Source organism: Emydura macquarii, unplaced genomic scaffold, assembly GCF_026122565.2.
Source record: "Emydura macquarii macquarii isolate MOO-44397 ecotype Brisbane River unplaced genomic scaffold, CSIRO-AGI_Emac_v2 contig_3470, whole genome shotgun sequence".
Lineage (NCBI taxonomy): Eukaryota > Metazoa > Chordata > Testudines > Chelidae > Emydura > Emydura macquarii.
The window spans coordinates 7,990,445-8,008,110 of NW_027133607.1; the positions used below are offsets into that span (position 1 = coordinate 7,990,445).

Consider the following 17,666-nt stretch of genomic DNA (forward strand, 5'->3'; position numbering starts at 1 on the left):
ACACTGAGCAAAACTGCCTTACATGCATCGAGTTCAATGAGACTCACACGTGGCGACCCCTCACTCCAAGTATAGGTTGTCCCTAGAGAATTATGTCCAATCTTCCCACCCAGCTTCCGGGAGCGTTTGGATCCAGGCGTTTAGTTTCAACCCCGCTCTATTACAGCAAGACACACATGTCTAGCCAGCTGGGAGGTAGCGTGGCTATATATTTTCCTCCAGCGCTTTCCCCAGACTCATGTATGCCTCTCCAGACATGCAGTGCCTGAATGTGCAGCTCATTAATTAAGTTTTCTACTGAAAAACACACCCCGCCTTCTTCTTCAGCAGGGAGATCAGAGGTGGTTTTATTACATACACGTCTGGAAAACCTGAAAGGCTGCCTTCCATGGAGAGAACTCAGCCTGGAGCTAGGAAAGTTGGTGCCTTTTTTCTTCCTTATTTTTCTGTTTGATTCAAACAGATCAGGCGCAAAACGCAAACAGTCAAAGCACCCGTGGAAGTGTTACTGATTTTAACCCCCCAAGGGTACATGGTACCCCCCCAGGTGCCTCACCCTTCCTCAGCTGGGGAAACTAAGGCACGGAGCACTGACATAACCTGCCCAAGCTCAGCCGGCAGGCCAGTAGCAAAGGTGAACGTCTCCTCGCCCACAGGATACAGTGCCAGAGACATAGCGACATGTCTCAGGCCCAACGGCCCCTCTGTGTACTCCGTGCTATTAACGCTCTCCCCATACAGACGGGAAACTTTAAATACAAGTTGGAAGAGGGCTGAGTCTGGGTATGGCACCATTGCTCACCTGTGAACAGCCAGGACATTTCAGGCGCGTTCATCACAGCTACAAAGCAAGTCCCAGCACGTATAACGCACAAAAACCCAGCCCAATCTTGGGACGTAGACGCTGCTTTTACTGGCAGGCTGGTTTGAGAGAGAAAGCAGCAAATGTCAGGGCACACTCAGAAAGAAAAGCTCTGACAGCTGGATTGCGTTACGGGTGAGCGCCGGGTAAAATAAAAGCCAGTTGAGCCAAGGGGCCGATCTGCAGGACGGACGACGCGCTGGAAGCAATTAGCAGAGGCTTTGGAAATGAGTGGGTTGAGAGAGCTAACTTTGGTCACTGTGTGGATCCTCTGTTTGACTATCACAGGGCAGTGAGGGAGGGGAGATTCGCCACGGACCACGGCGACAAAATAACGGCGAAGAGCCGGAGACGTGCCACACACGCCTCATTGAACCCAGGCCAGGGGCTACACGGCCCTCGCCCCCCTCGCCAGAGAGACCACGGCCAGCAGCAAACGATTGGATGGAAAGTTGCAACCCACCCACCGAATCTCACCGAGGCTGCCTCAGACCCAGCCAAGCCTCGATGCTCGTGCGTCTGGCAGGCCCGGGAGGCCCAGACCAGGGGCACAGGAAATTTGGGAAGGGTGTGGGGTGTTTGGACAGGCTGTCAGTTGGGCTGGCTGGAAGAAGGACAGGGAGGGGGGTCTTGGCAGTGTACAGCAGGGGAGCTTTCAGACCGGCGGAGGGGAGGAGAAGGTGGAAAGAACGGCGATGGGGGAAGGAGAAGAGAATGGGGAAAGGTAGCAGCACGGCAGCGCGGCGCGACCTCTGCAAACGGAAAGGCGGTGTTGCAGCGGGAGCCCCGTGCTGCCTCCGTCACGGCCGCGGCACGCAAAGGGTTAAGAACGTACGGCCGAGCCCACGTTTGGGCACTCAGGGAGCTGCTCCGAACCCGGCACCCGCTGGGGATCATCTTTGCCCAGTAGGTCTGGCCGTCGGGAAGACCCATTGCTGCTTTGGAGCATGTTTTGACCAGAGGGGACATTTGGTGCAAGCCCTATAACTGGGCCCGTTGAAAAAGCACCCGACAGACAGAACCGGGCAGGTGTTTCCCCTTGAACAAGCACTGGCCACACGCACTAGCCTGGGATGCGGGTTCAAGTCCCGACTCGGCTGCTCTGTGTCCTGGGGCAAGTCGGGCGGGCCCTGCTCCGCAGAGACACTCCGGCCACTAGCTGCCATTGACCGAGAGTCGGGAGGCAAAATGCCTTTGAGGAGCTGAGCCTGAGTCTCTCTGTGCCTCGGTTTCCCCGCTGTGAACTGGGGAGAACATTCCCCCACTTCCCGGGGGGGTTGCAAGGACCAAATCCAGTCGTGATTTGAGGTGCTGAGCTCGCCGCAGCGCTGAGGGCCACAGAAGCAGCTCGCTAGAGGGGGAAGGTGCCGTTGCGTAAGGGCTTCCCTGCTGGATGTGTCATGGAGCTTTTCCAAGGGCCAGCAATGCTCCCACTGGCTTGGATCAGGCTCCGGCTTGCCTCTGTCAATGTACACACCCACCCCGCTCTCCCAGAGCAGCTTGTTCCAGCCGGGGCGGGTGCAGGAATCACACAGCTCCGCAGCAGGGCGAGTCGCTCGGTTTCGGGCACTGGGTGGAGCGCTGAGGCTGCCCGTCCGTGCAGCAGGCAAGCGCGGGCCAGGGCTGCGCTGTGCTTCTGGACACAAGAGCAAAAGATGCTCCGGACACACTCTCCCCGTCCTCCAGCAGCAAGCGGGCTCTGCCCGGCCGGGTTCCTGCTGCACCGGTGCGGCTCATTCAAGGGCCTGGTCCTAGTCACTACCGCAGAGAACCGAGGAAGAGCCCCGTGTTGCTCGGAAGCTTGCCTCTCTCACCCACAGACGTTGGGCCAACAGAAGATGTTACCGCCCCGCCTCGGCTCGCTACGGCAGAGAAGGATCATGCCAGCCACGCTTCCCCGGCCCTGAGTCTCTTCCCTTATTCCCCCCCTCCTCCTTCTCCATCATCCCCTGCCATGCTCCCACCCCGCCCGCAGGAAGGGTCCCCCACATAAATTAATGCCCCCTACAGCATTTCCGGAGTGTAATGGGGGAGCAGAGCTGAGGGGACCCGCAGCCGAGGGAGACACTTCCGTGGAGGGAAGGATACTCAGGGGGGAGAAGAAGAGGGGCAGAGGCGTGCGTCTCAACTAGAAGATTCAGGATGCTGGCTGGGGGAGCTGAACGTGCCCCCGTCCCGGCGCTCGTCCGCTGAGCCTCCGTTAGCTGAGATCTCCCCCCCTCCAACACGCTGCTCTCCCATCAACAGACGCGAGGGACAAAGCGAGTGAGTGTCAGACAGGGCCCGTTTCACCAAAGGCAGGCAGAGAGAGACCATGGGCATAGTTTGGGGAGAAGGAAGGGTGTTGCCTCCCCCGCAAACTGCAAACCTCAGGCAGGCACAGAATTTGCCCCCCCACACACACACAGGTGGCCCCATTGGCCTGGTTGGAGCTGCCCCCGCCAATAGAGAAGTCAAATTGCGCCTACAGAGAGAAGCCATGCGAGGCCCTGCAGTGTGCTAGTTAGGAGGGCCTCGGAGCAGCAGTGACTAAGTGTGTCCACACACGCGCCCACGCCAGCCCAGCCGCCCGCAACAGCCGCCCCGCTGTGACACAGCCACAAGCGACGGCGGCGGCTGTAACACGCCGGTGGGTGTTCTCTTGGGCTGGGTTACCTGCAGCATCAGGCGGTTTAAAACCAGAACAAGGGGACAACCCAAGGGAAACAGAAGTAAAGACATGCAGCACCAACGCCGAAGGCTGCAAACACAAGAGCGGGGTGCAAAGAAAACCCCACCGCTGCCCCAGGTCTCTCCATGCTCCCCCGTGCTCTGAGGAGAGAGGGGGGGCCGTGACTGAGTGCAGTGGGACTCCAATCAGGGCCCGCACTCTCCATGCTGGATGGTGTATATATGTGGAGCAAGAGGCAGACCCTGCTCTACGCTGCTTTCTACAGGCTAAAAGGCCAGGGGTGACGGGGTACGCTTGCACCGGGGCTGGAGGTGAAATGTCCAGACCAAGGAGACATTCCCCGACAAGTTCTGATCAAGCTCCCACATCAAAAGGGGGCAGTGAAGTCATGACAGCGAGAGGCGCTGGCTGCCCTGGGTACGATCCCGTCTGAAACCCGAGGGGCATGCTCGGGTGGCTAGCCCCTCCCCCATTTCTATTTTTAGAGCGACCGCTCAATCACGACTAGCACGGGTAGGTCTGCTCCAGCTGGAAGTTATACCTCCAGCTCCCGTGTAGACACACCCTCAGCGACAGGCTCACAGCCATGCAGGGAACCTGTGGCCAAGCCAGGAGCCGAATCCACATCTCCCAAGACCCAGTCCCAGGCCTTAACCACAAGACCACCCTCCCTCTCTTGACCTGCCTTCTCCTCTGCATCGGTCCAGCCAGCGAGCCCAACTCCTTGAACCCGCCCTCCACCACACAGAATCAAATCCACACAGGTACCCCTGCGAGGCTGCCCTGCCGATTTACGTCTGCTGCACTCGTATAAACGGCCGCTGCGTGGCTCTGTCATAAAAACAGACCAACTGGGTGCGTAACCATCAGTGGTTTTTCCTCAGGATAATCATCTCAGCTGCTGTCAGAGTCACTGACTGAAAGCACAGTGAGTGACACGCCGTTTCAATCTTTAGCGCACTGCAACCGCTCAACGAGTCCTTGCGTCTACCATAAAGACGTTACGATGTGCTAGTGACCTGCAGTACTTTGCCATGTGGCTCACAGATGGACCTACTACGCTCCAGCTAAGGAAAACACAGAGGGTCAAACACCGATGAGAAACCTGGGGGAGACTCAATCGTTAGATTAATAATAATATAATTAAGAACAACTATCATATATTTGATTGATGGGGGCCCATCTTCCTATGATGTTCTGAGCAACCTCCAACCCCCCCCCCCCCCCCCGCAAAAAGCCTTCACCCATGACACAAACCACAATAATCAAAAACCACAGACGATCAGACAGAAATACACACTAAAATCTTTGTCCTGTGTCGCCTTCCTTCAAAACTAAGGCGGACATTGTGAACTTGGGATGCCTAAACCCATACGGAAGCACCTTACTAGGACTGTCATTTAGTGTATGTTCCCATGCACGGCTACAGACTGGGGACCGACAAGTTAGGCAGCAGTTCTTCAGAAAAGGACCTGGGGGTTACAGTGGATAAGAAGCTGGATATGAGTCAGCAGTGTGCCCTGGTTGCCAAGAAGGCTAACGGCATATTGGGCTGCATTAGTAGGAGCATTGCCAGCAGATCAAGAGAAGTGATTATTCCCCTCTATTCGGCATTGGTGAGGCCACATTTGGAGTATTGTGTCCAGTCTTGGACCTCCCACTACAAAAAGGATGTGGACAAATTGGAGAGAATCCAGCGGAGGGCAACAAAAATGATTAGAGGCTGGAGCACATGACTTATGAGGAGAGGCTGAGGGAACTAGGCTTGTTTAGTCTGCAGAAGGGAAGGGTGAGGGGGGATTTGGTAGCGGCCTTTAACTACCTGAAAGGGGGTTCCAGGGAGGATGGAGCTAGGCTTCTTCTCAGTGGTGGCAGATGACAGAACAAGGAGCAATGGTCTCAAGTTGCAGTTGGGGAGGTCTAGGTTGGATAGAAAAACTTTGTCACTAGGAGGGTGGTGCAGCACTGGACTGGGGGAATCTCCATCTTTAGAGGTTTTTAATAGACAAAGGCCTGGCTGGGATGGTTTAACTTTGAGCATTCTAGACACCTCCTCCTGGAACCCTCATCTTCAGATGTCCATGATGTCCATCTAGACACCACGGCCTGCTTAAGCTATGGGTGTGAAATAAATACAAGTGATCTGATTTCCATTAGCCCTTAGTGTCCAAGAGGAAATCAAGAGGAGCTGTGGTTTCCCTCTCCTCTGAAATATCTAGTTGCTTTGACTTCGATGCCGCACTATAGATTTAGTTGCCTTAGACAAGTTTGAAACTGTTGGTCTTGGACAATTACTTCACCACCCTGTTTTAAAACAGTTGAGTCTGCAGACTCCAGTGAGTCCGGGGACAGGGCATTCGCCAGCCTGGAATATACTGAGAGTCAGATTCTCACCTCCTGGAAATCAGCAGATGTCCATTGATGTCCATGGACACCAGCTAAGGATCTGGTGAGGAGAGATCTTCTGCATGAGGTCTCTAGATTTGAGGAGAGATCCTTGAGGTCTTAGACTTTTTCATAAGCGGTAGGACGGACGCTTCATTCTCACGCTTGCTCCGTGTTGTGCGAAATAACTAGGCTAGTCGGCTTCAGCCACCATTTCCATTGCGAAGTCTCCAATGGCTTTGTCTTGCACTTTCTAAGACAATGGCAGACTGTAGGGTGCGACGCTCACCCAAAGCCGGCACGGGGACCGGCTGGTTGAAGTTGGTTGTACACAGCAACTTGAATTCGAAGGTGTCAAAGGTTCTTGTTTGCGTTTGATGCCGCCTCTCCCACCCAAGCTGTCGATGTCCTAATACAGTGGTCCCCACACTTTTTATGTCCCGCCCCCCCTTGCCCATAAAAGAATCTGTCTGCGACCCCCACCCCTGGGGAGCCAGGGCCAGAGTCAAGGCTGGAACTACAGCTGGGGCCATGGACAGAGTCATGGTCAGGAGGGGAGTCACGGCCGGGGCTGTGGCTGGAGCGGATCTGGGGGCATAGCAGGGATGGGCCGTGCTCCCTCCCTACCCCCCATGGGGGCTGGCCAGGGCCTTGCCGCGCCCCCCTGAACATTTCTCCGCGCTTCCCTAGGACCACTGCCCTAATACAACTAGCAACGCGATTCAGGGGTCGAGTCTCCCTCCTGTGCAAGCCCCAAGACTGCAGGAATAACCGGGCTGTGCTGCAAACAGTTCGTTCCTCCGCCGTGCAAGGTTTTTACAGGCACAAAACCCAGGCGACACCTTGTTTTCATTGGACCAACTTCAGCTGGCGTGAAGCTGCTGTGATCAAAGGACTCCACTGCAAGCCAATGCCAATAAACTCTTCAAGCAACAGCCTGCAACAGCACCATGAGGATTCTGGAGAGGTGCTAACCGTAAAAGAGGAGAGGCAGAGCCGCGCCACATCTGGAGCTGGACTTTCCCCAAGTGCAGGCGGTGTTTGGATTGGAGCAGAAGGGTTTAAAGACAGCTCTGCAAAGGCCGTGTGGGATGGAGACAGGAGCGGTGCACGGAAGCGGGGAGGAGGAGGAGTGGAAAGCGGAGCTGTACGTGCAGATTCATCTCTTCCTGCCCTGGCATCCTGGCAAGGATTGAAAGAGACGTATGGCGCAAGAGCTGGGTTTGGAGGGGCTGATTTTATTCGCACTGGATGTGCGCTTTGATTGCACATTCCTAATCACACGCAAAAGCAAAGGAAGGAAAACGATCTAAAAGGCCCTGCATGAAAATAGAGCTACGGGTGTAACCTAAACAGATCCAGCCAAAGAGACTCGGAAAAGACTTAACATTTGACATCCAGGTAGCGTCTTTTGCCCCAAAGCGCTTTACAAATTCAGGAGTCACTTCACCCATTGTTGAAATCGCAGTAGCGTACGCAGAATACTTGGGTTGTATTCCTGGCGCTGCCACTGAGCCGCTGGGTGATACTGGGCGAGTCCCTTCGCCCCTGTGCCTCAGTTTCCCCATCTGTAAAATGGGGATGATGCTAAAGCACTTTGAGATCTACTGATGAAGAGCCCTATATAAGAGCCAGGTGTTATTATTGTGAGTTGCCACCACATACAATCCTCCGGGCTAGGTACCAGCCAATGAGCGAGAACTCCCAAGGCCACGGTGACCAGCGCAGGTGACTGTTGGACAGTCTCTTGCTTGTTCTTCACGCCTGGTGGTTTTGTTGCTCAGGCAGGCCACAAGGGCACTCTCGCCAGCTGCTAGGCGGACTGGTCGGACACTCTTAGAGGGTTTCAGGAGCCCAGTGCTATTAAGAGGACGTGTCTTTATTCTCATCTGAATATGCTAAGACTTACCACACATGCATCGAGTAGACTAGATCCCGCTAATGCAGTTCCCGCTAAAGTGGCCTTCAGATTTCAGGTCAATGGAATCTCACACGTTAAGGAAGACGAAGACTTTTGTTCTGCTTCTAATCTAACCTCCCCCAGAAGGTTGATGTGTGTGTGGATGGTTTGCTAGTTTGTAAAGGACAGAGGAGCTCAACAGAACAGTGACAATCTGCAGCGACGTGGCTGGGGAAGAGACCCTGTGGCTGTGCCGGTGCAAACATCTAAAGGAGCAGCTGGAACAAGGGGCATCCTCAGAGTGAAAAATCTTAAAACTATATTCAGAGCTGATCTGTGCGTCCGTTCTCCGGTGCATGGGGACGCACGAATGGATCTGTTATCAGAGGGTACCGTGGTGGTGCAAACTGAGGATACAAATCTAGCCTGGGAACAGGGTGCCCAAATATTGCCCCGCACAGTTACTGCACCGGTCACATGCAGAACCAGTGGGCTGCACCGACTTTTACATCAACTTGAGCTGGGTGCAGCGGCCGTGAGACTGGTCGCTCACGTCAACATGGAGCACTGCATGCTGGGACCGGTCATCTTAGTAGGCCACACCTCCCAAATCATGAGGGCTGAGCCAATGAAGTCCATGAAAAGACACCCGGGGATTTTGAGTTTTGGATGAGGCCCGCAGAGGATTGCACTGTATAACTCGGGGGTGGGGGGCTGCATATGGCCCGCTGGCATCATCATGGCAACCTCTGACTTAAAAGAGGAATTTGTGTCTAATTAGGGTGCTCAGATAATTCTCCCTGTGTGATTAGCAGTTACCTCTTCAGGAACGCAAGGCAGAGTAGGGCAGACTCCAAGGGGGGCAGCAGTCTGACAGGATCTTTAGCGTAAAAAGATTACTAGCTAAAAGCCTGGCTCTCCGCAGGATCTAAGTTATGTCTTTGTCGAAACACGCAGTGACACGGCAGGATGGGAGAACGTGCTGCCTCAGAAATGGTATTTACACCAAATCCACTTAAATTAAAGGGACTTCTTACAGGAAGGGGGGGAGGGAGAAAGAGACAGATACTTCATATTGTAGGGTCTAAGGATATCGTCCTTCAGCGTCGTCACCTTCTTTCGGTTAGTTGTACGAGAGGTATTTCACTAACCGCAGAGGGATATTTAACTTGGCAATCTTCTCCAGCCCTTGCTGGCCGGTGGCTTTCCTCAGGCTGACTCTGCAGAGCTGCGCCAAGCTCAGGGGTGTTTCTGAAACGATCAAAAAGATCAACAGCGTCACTGCGCCAGGCCGGCAGAAGCCTCCGTTCCGCGAAGCCGCAGAGCTCTCCGCGGACCGATGAGGGGGCCCGAATTCAGCCCAGGGGTCGCTCACATCGAGGTCCCGAGGCTGCTTCCGCTTACACCGGGTCTCAACGGGACCGCGGCGTTCACAGGGTTTCCAGGCGGGCCATTGCATTGCAAGGGAAAAGCGGCGGTGACGGTTCCGCCTCAAATCTCATTCACCCGCACGCCCACACTCCCAGCCAGCATTTCCTGCTCGCCAGACCCACAGCGCAACGTCTTTCCCCACCCCCTCTCTCTACGGCACCCCCCAGGATCCATCAGACAGCGGGTACCGGACCTCGGGGCTCTTCCTTTTGTTGAGTGCCAGTTCTGCAGGCTGCGTGGGGCTGGCTCTCAGCGGCACCGCTCAGCTGGGGCAAGTGGGAGGAACGTTTACCCCGTTCTTTCACCTTCTCTCAGTGTGAAAGTGGATCCCAGGGAAAGAACCTTCCCTGGCCCCCTCACACTTCCTCCCTCGGTACCCCACTGCGTGGGAGGATGGGACCGGGAGGGGGGAGTGGCCGCCCCACTGCTTGGAGCAGCTCCTGGCCAGCAGCCGCTGTGAGTGTGTCTGAGACGAGGAGAGGGGGCAGAACGCCCGGACCGCCCTGGGTGCTGGGGGCCGCTGTGCTCTGCCCCTGCACGGCCAAGCGCTACTGGGGGCTCCGCGGCCGGCCCTCTAGCAGCACAGACAGAGATACTGGTGGAGCTGGGTACCAAGGTCCTGATTATCGGTGGAGCACGGGTACCACGGGCCCATATAACTCGCTGCCTATGGGGACCGGTCACAGGAGGGGTCACAGAGTTGACCCGTGTCAGCCCTAGCACAGGAGAAGGAGATGCGAGCTGCCCTGCTCAGCGTGAGCGAGTACCAAAGAAACGCCTTAGGAAGAGCTAAGCATAGCTCCAAAGTTTGTCCGGTGGTCCAGTAAAAGATATTACCTCCCCCGTCCTGTCTTCCAGCCAGGGGACAGGCTGTTACTCAGGAGACCAGAATCAATGAGGAACCAGGAGATGATGAGATGGGGGGAGAAAATGGGCAGCCCCAAGATTAACAGATTTTAAGGCCCGAAGGTGCCATGATGATCCTCCAGCTGCTGAAGAGGAAAGGAGTCCTGGCAAGGGTGTGAGAGACGGGACCGAACCCCACTTACTTTCATAGTACTCCAAGCACGTAGCAGCCGGGCTGTTGCTACCCGTGTAGTCGAATGGTTTCTTCCCTCGGTTGTCCCTGGCATAAACGTTTCCTCCAAATTCAACCAGCATCTCTACCAGATCCACGTTTTTCACCTTGGCTGCGTGGTGAAGGGCTGTCTCGTGAAGTTTAGCTGCGTTCACATTTGCCCCTGAGAGCACAAACAAAATGAGTTTCTTAAGGCCCCGAGACAGCCACCTTTACTCTGGTTAAATGGTCTCTTACTTGAGTAAACTAACCACTCAGCTGGTAGGAAGATGGGAGGATCCAGCCTCTCAATGAAGTTCCACCAATCAGTTGAAAGACCGAGGACTTGCCTACATGATAGCAGCACTGGCATAACTCTAGAGTGTAGACACAGCCAGTGGGGACGGAAGGGATTTTCCATCACTACAGGAATCCCATCTCCCCACGCGATGTTGACCTCGCTGAGTCTACACTGGGAGTTAGGTCACAGAGCTACGGCCCCTGAGCACCGTAGCTACGTTGACCCCAGTTTACCAAATCTTGTTTGTTCTCATTTCTGCTAAGGAAGTGTGAATAAAGAAACTCAAGCCAGAAGGCTGTCCTCACTTCCCCCAGCTTTCCATTCAGCTGGTAGGTGGATACTGCCAGTCAAATGACTTCCTGACATGGATGGACCCAGGACAAAGTCTGAAACCACACTCAAATGTCAACGAAGTTTGGAAGTATTTGGCTCTGGTGATTTGGTTCAGAACCAGCTCTGGTTCCTACAGTTAGGGAGCCTGGATGTGAAACTTGGAGCATGCAATGTTACTTGACTATCCCCTGGCCCAATCCATCTCTGGCGCAACTCCAATCAAATCAAACCAGGGACCTAATGTTTTATTGTATGTCAAACCCCAATAGGTCTCTTCTTCCAGCTCTCCTCTATCTAGAACCTTAAAAAATTCTACCAATATTGGTCCAACACCATTACGAAGAGTGTGTTGGAACATTACTCTAGGGTTTGTTTTTTTTAAACTGGTAAATGATCCTGAGTTTATGACCTGAATATTAACTTGGCTAAGCTCAAAGCCTTCGGAAGATGGCTGGACGATTGCTTTGCCCAGAAGAAAGGCCCATGTGTTTATAGTTATTCTTGTCTGGCAGACACTCTGCGGACAGAAATATCCACACCCAGGCTCCAGGAATGAATAGGTTTCTTCTAAAAGAACTTCCCTTCTGAGCGAGATACAAGAGGTGAGCGTTGCGCACACGCCACCACTAATGACTGAAACTACTCCCGCCAGTGAGCCCTACCAGCATTGAGCAGTAACTTCACGCAGTCCAGATGCTCCCTGACACAGGCTACGTGCAGAGGGGTTCCAAAGTGGCAGTCGTGGGCCTCCAGGTTTGCACCGACATCTATCAGGAGCTGCACGCACTCCGAACTCCCTTTAAAAAGAGAATCGGTCGGTGAGTCACTGGGAAGCAAACTGGCTTTGCATCAGCTCGGCCCAAGAGTGCAGGGATTGTGAGCTGAGCATGTACCCAGGATGCTGTGCTGAATCTGTGCTGAAACCCGTATTGCGCTGCCTTTGCTGGTATTGTTACCCACGCTAGCTGGATCCAAGGTCACCGGGGCAGCCCAGCCCATGCACACATTCTGCTGTGTATATCTATCTACCCTACGAGTGTCATAGTTAACATCTGGTACATAAAGTGCAAAGGCTTGGTTGTATTTTTCCCCCTGTTAGGCTAAATCTATTGTGCAGTTGTCCCAAAGAAAGAGGTGGAAACCCCATTGCTTCAGTCCTTGGAAATTAGACTGGACTAAACCTTGGCAGAATATGCTCCAAGGGGGGTGGACTGAATCATTAACTGGGCTGAACCTTCGGAAGAGTGCTCATGCCAAGAATTTCAAAAATTAGGAGCCTAACTTATCTCTTTAAGCATCTGCCAGGGTTTCAAAAGAGCTAAGCACCTGATAGCTCTCACTGACCTCACAGTGAGAGAAAATCCCTCCCTCTAACATCATACAATTTAACAGGGCAGGCAAAGGGTGGGTGAAGGAAGTGTTATCACACCCATTTTACGGAGGGGAAAGTGAGGCACAGAGGATATAAGAGACTTGGCTGAGGTCACACAGGGGGTCTGTGCCAGATCTGGGAACTGATCGCTGGTCTTGAGTTCCAATCCAGCGGCTTCCCTGGAAGATCAACCTTCCCTCCACTCAAACTTGATTTTGATGGCAGTGTAACAAACAGAGTGGCCGTGGGGCTGGCCCAAGGTATGGCCTCCTCCCGGGCTATGTTAACAAATAATGGAAGCTGTTGTATCTAACTGGGATTTTCTATTGTGTTCATTACATGGTATCCACATGCCATGCACGGATAATTTCTTTATTTGCCCACTCCTGCAGAGTTTTTCCTTTCTGACTTCAGCAGGATCTCTGCCAACGCAAGGGGCCTTAACAACACGCAACTAATCTTAACGCAGAGAGAAGACAGGAGCTATTTTCCGGCTGTGACAGTCTGAGGAACAATAGAATCTTATGGTCATTTCAGGCTTTTTGCGGCTGCCCTCGGTGCGAGGGCCCGACGAATGTACACGTCAGATCTCGAGGGCTCACCGTTCAGGCAGGCTTCATGGAGGGGGGAGGCCGTGTAGAGCGGAGGATTCACCTTGGCTCCATGGGACAGGAGCACTTTTACACATTCAACACTGCCCGAAGCACAAGCGTCACAGAGCGGCGTGCTGCCATCTATATTCCTGGCGTCCACCTAGAAGGCAGAAAGATAAGTCGTTGATCCCGGGCTGCTGTATGCTGGGGTCCTCTTGCCTGAGTTTAACACACACCTGCTAATCCTGCAGAAGACAGGAACCAGCCAGCGGAGATGGTCGCCAGCCTGGCTTGCGTATAGTCTCATCAGTCTAAGGTTAACCAGGTCTTTTGTTCCCAGAATAGAGCAAAGGGACGTTTAAAAGGAACGTAGCAATAAAATATAAAACCTGCCAGAGAGTCCACTCCAGTTGCTTGCCCTGCTGCTCCACAGGCCGCTCTGTGGTCACTTTGGCTGAAGTGCGCTGCTCCAGAAGGGCGAAAGCCTGTGAAATGCCAAGACCCTCCCGTGAGGCTTTAAGCGCCTCAACTCCCCCTGATTTCAGCCTCGGCTGGCCCCCAGCAAGGACAGCCCGGCTAAGATTTTCCCCTTTGGGGGACACAATGTAACTTATTTAATTGGCTTTGCAGCAATATGTATTTCTCCATTAGAAGTGTAATCAGTCTCTGGCAGCAAAAGGCCTGGGGCGGTTACACTCAAATTTATCACCAACCTGGGCCCCCGCAGCAAGCAAGAGCTTCACGCACTGCGTCTGACCTTGCAGGCTCGCCTCGTGCAAGGGGGTGATCGAGTCATAGGTGACCAGATTTACGCAGGCTCCGTTTGCTATCAGCTGCTGCAGCTGCAAGATCTCGCCCCGCCTGGCCGCTTCGTGAACCGGAGTCCGCGCAGCCCAGAAGCCTGGGGAGAAAGGAGAGTGAGTGTGAATGAGGGTCTGTGGGCTGGAGAGAAGAGGGAGGGGAGTGTGTGTAGGCTAATCACTTGAATAGGGGACTAAAAGTTGGGGGTTCTCATCCCACCTCTGCTACTGACTCAGTGTGAGTCACTTTCACTTCTTTGCACTCCAGGGTCCCACTGTATAAAAGACAGAATACAGGGGCTTTTCACTGCACCGTTTCATTACCATTTGTTAAACATGTTGCACTCCCTGGGTGAAGGTGCAAGGTGATTACACAGTGTTACTGTTATTAAAATGGGGGCACTGCATGAAATGAAATGGCAGCATGTCTCTGGGGAAGTCTATTTTGCTTACAGAGTTAGTGACCAAAGCAGAACAACCCTGGGTACTTTCAGTCGAGATACGACGTCCTTTGACAGGGCACGTTCTGCCTCCGTGCAAAGAGGGGCACCAGACCCCGAATCCTGGGCAAACAAGGGCACTAGCATTAACTTGAATTTTGTCTTCAGTCAGACCCGGCTTCATGCAATTCTTGCTCATCTCCCAGCATCACCAGATATGATAGATTACTCCATAGATTACTGGGTCGGGATGGAATTTTCCCCCAGGGCAGATTGGCAGAGGCCTGGGGATTTATCATCTTTCTCTGTAGCATGGGGCATGGGTCACTTGCTGGTGGATTCTCTTTACTTTAAAAGTCTTTAAACCATGATTTAAGGACTTCAATAACTCAGTCTTAGGTTAGGGGTCTCTTACAGGAGGGGCTGGATGAGTTTCTGCGGCCTGCGTTGTGCAAGAGGTCAGACTGGATGATCATATTGGTCCCTTCTGAACTTAAAGTCTATGAGTCTATGCTCAGGGCAGAATGCGGGAGCTGTGTACCTAAAGGTCCCACAGAACACCAATAACAACAGGCAGACCACGCTATAGCCCCATCTTGGAATGTTCTTCCATAAAGCCCTTGAGAAACGACCCCTCCATAGTGCCCAGGGCTGGGCAGGCAGGGGAAAGAGATGTAAGGCGGGGTGGCAAGCCCGCCTCCGCGGGAGGTTTCTAGTGCATGTGTTTCAGGGTGTTCTGACCTTTTCAGGGATGTGGGTCGCAGGCATCATTGCCCAGCACCTCCGCAGCAACAACAGGGCATCCGGCGCACAGTCTGACCTCGCTCACGCTGGACGGGTGAGGTCATGCCGCACGGAGCGTGGCCCTTCTGTATGTTGCTGCAGGGTGCTGGGACCTTCATGGCTCACCCCACTGGGCGCAAAGGTATTTTGTGGCCAATGGCGTTACTCCTGACTCCCACCACTGTAAGCGAGAGGGGGGATCAGACCCAGCAGAGGGCCGGGCAGCTTGCTAACGAGCAGCAGGACCAGAGACGAGGAGCAGGGGAGATGGGACATTTGGGAGGCAAAGAAGAGAAGTGCGTAGCCTGTGTTTAAAGGCGATCAATTATTCTGGTGGCACAGCTAAGACCAGATCCAGCTCCTGGAAAACCCATCCGGCTAATTGTAAACCAGCACCCGGCTTGTTTTGGACACACCTGGCTCCCTGCAGGTTGTTGCACCTAACCCAGGCCTCCCGCCACCACACCCCGGAGCAGGTGCACATCATGCGTGGCGCGGGCTATGCCTCGGCACCTGGGAGTCTGGTTTCGTTTACTCCATCCCCTGCTCCGAGGGGTCCTGCCCGGCAGGAGGGCGCGTCATGGGGGGCAGCAGCTACTACATGGGTCTCTCCAAATCCCTCCACAGACACCCCTGGACCTCCCTAGGGAGCAGGGCCCCGGGCCCCCAATCGCCCCACTCTCTCCTCCCCCAGGGAGCAGGGCCTCCCCACATCACTCCCCGTTCCTCCCCAGAAGCAGGCGCACCCCCAGAGAGAAGCAGGCGCTGCCCCCCCCCCACATTGCTCCCCCTGTTCTCCTAGGGAACAAGCCCCCCCCCACACACACACATACACATACACACACATCACCCCCTTCCCGTGCATTGGGAGGCGAGATCCCCTGCAGCGCCCACTCACCGATCTCCCCCAGCCAGGAGCCGCTGGCCAGCGACCCTGCCATGGCCCTGCCCCGAACTACAAGTCCCAGCAGCCCCTGCTCATGGAGGGGGGGGTGATGTTCCCCCCCGTTGGAGGATCCCGACCCCCTTTCCTGCGGCTCCGCGGGAGGAGATGCGGGGGGGGGGCTTCGCTGACACCTCTGCCCAGCCTGCCTGCGTCACAGCCGGGGTTGGGGGGGGAGGGCCGCCGCAAAGGCCTCTGGGACTTGTAGTTTTGTTTTGCTTCCCATTGCGGCCGGCTGGCGGCTGGCGCTGTGCAGCTGGTGGGTGCGGGGAGGGGAGCTGGCTGCTGTTAGAGTCATGCACCGTGCAGGGGGGGAGCAGAGAAGGAGGGTGCCTCCTGGGGAACCAATCAGAAAGGCTCCCTCCCTCAGCCCCGCCCCCGGCCCCAGAGCTGCAAGTCGGACTCCGCCCCCTGGGCTCTCTTGCTCCGCTGTCATCATGATGGGGGGGTTGTAAGAGGTGAGGGTGGCAGCCGGGACCCCCAGCTGCAGTCGGGGGCCGGTGCAGGGGTGCCCGTGGTTGGCGGCAGCCCCACGCCCTGGAGGCTTTTACCATCGAAACGGGCAAGGCCAGGCGTGAGAGGGGAAACCGAGGCGCGGGAAGGCGAGGTGAGGTGCCCAAGGTGACGGAGGAGGTCAGCGGCGGAGCTGGGAAGGGCGCTTCGTTCTCCTGACTGGCCGGCGAGTGGCCACCCGCTGGATCACACTGCCTCTCCGGCAGCTCCTCCGCTGGAGAAGGGAGAGGCCCTGCTCGAAAAGGACGCGATAACAGAACCCACGTAGAACGGACCAGACGAGCACCATGGATTTTTGTCTCTGTTACTAGCAGGACAACACAGACAAGTGTTGCCCAGTGTAATAAGACAGGTTCCCTCACCCCTTGGGATGTGTCACTTCTGTCACGTCACCTAAGAGAAGTGAGTTAATTAAAAACAGAAGGCCACACACCACACACACTCCATCCGTGTCCTCCTTTGTCATAACTCGTCACACTTAGTACCACAACCATATATGTATGAAACAAATGGCAAAACCAGTGCGCTGTGTGGTGCACAGCCTCAGTATTTCGCATGCAAAGAAAGGGCCAGAGTCATCTTTGGCCCTGTACCTTGTGTAGCTAATTAAACTCAGCTCCTCAAAGGTGCCTCATTCCCACTGAACCCAATAGGAGTTAGGTGCCTAAATTCCTTTGAAGATCTGGGCCTTCATGTTTTATATTCAATTTGCACTGGTACGAATGAATACACTAAGCAGGGCTGGCCCTAGACCAAATGGCGCCCTTGGCATGGAGAGTCTTTGGCATCCTTCCTCTCCCGCTCCGTCCCCTGCTATTTGCTAAATTTTTGAATACCTTATTTTTATTTTGTATTGCATTTGTAGCCCATTTCACGACTTTGATGCATGATTTATGCCTGTCATATAAGATGATAAATTTGCATGCTAGGATCTGTAAATCTGTATTTATTCATGCCATATATAAGGAAATAAAAAAAAAAACATTTCCTCTAAGCTTATAGAAAGTTTTAAATTTTAAGAATAAATTAAAAGTACTAACACCAAGAAATGGATCTGTGCACCAACACTGGGTGGACCACTATTAAATAGTGTTACGGTAGGTGACAGCCTTCGGATGTTTACCCTAGTTGGGTTAACCTCCAGAACACTGTAGGAGGTTAGTGAAAAAAGAGTCCACATACAGGATACCGGAAACATTTTACTTCAAATATTCTATTTTCCCTTTTGTCGCTAACAACAAAAACGGTACCCCGAGCCTGGCACCCCAGGCAGTCGCCTGGG

At 54.2% G+C, this 17,666-nt stretch overlaps 1 protein-coding gene across 2 annotated transcripts; it reads right to left on the minus strand.

Moving 5' to 3' along the window:
• Positions 1 to 6,501: 6,501 nt before the first annotated feature.
• Positions 6,502 to 15,948, minus strand: ASB13 (ankyrin repeat and SOCS box containing 13). 2 transcript variants are annotated; one of them, XR_010917417.1, is made up of 7 exons: positions 15,827 to 15,948; positions 13,619 to 13,806; positions 12,915 to 13,065; positions 11,603 to 11,737; positions 10,299 to 10,490; positions 7,828 to 9,069; positions 6,502 to 7,486 (listed from the first exon to the last, which is right to left on the minus strand). XR_010917417.1 is itself a non-coding variant. In XM_067534888.1 (6 exons), exons 1-6 carry the CDS (start codon positions 15,867 to 15,869, stop codon positions 8,942 to 8,944), a joined length of 837 nt encoding a protein of 278 aa, XP_067390989.1. In that variant the 5' UTR covers positions 15,870 to 15,948; the 3' UTR covers positions 6,502 to 8,941. The 2 variants fall into 2 exon arrangements, 1 of the variants encoding a protein (XP_067390989.1); XM_067534888.1 differs by having other exon boundaries at positions 6,502 to 9,069.
• Between the last annotated feature and the right edge of the window lie 1,718 nt (positions 15,949 to 17,666).

What these genes read in the sequence shown, in the direction of transcription:
- ASB13 (XM_067534888.1), bottom strand. Translation starts at nt 15,869, where the DNA reads ATGGCAGGGTCGCTGGCCAGCGGCTCCTGGCTGGGGGAGATCG. An exon ending in CCATGAAGCCTGCCTGAACG is followed by an intron (nt 11,738 to 12,914) that starts GTGAGCCCTCGA and finishes CTCTTTTTAAAG; the next exon opens with GGAGTTCGGAGTGCGTGCAG. An exon ending in GAAGTTACTGCTCAATGCTG is followed by an intron (nt 10,491 to 11,602) that starts GTAGGGCTCACT and finishes TTGTGCTCTCAG; the next exon opens with GGGCAAATGTGAACGCAGCT.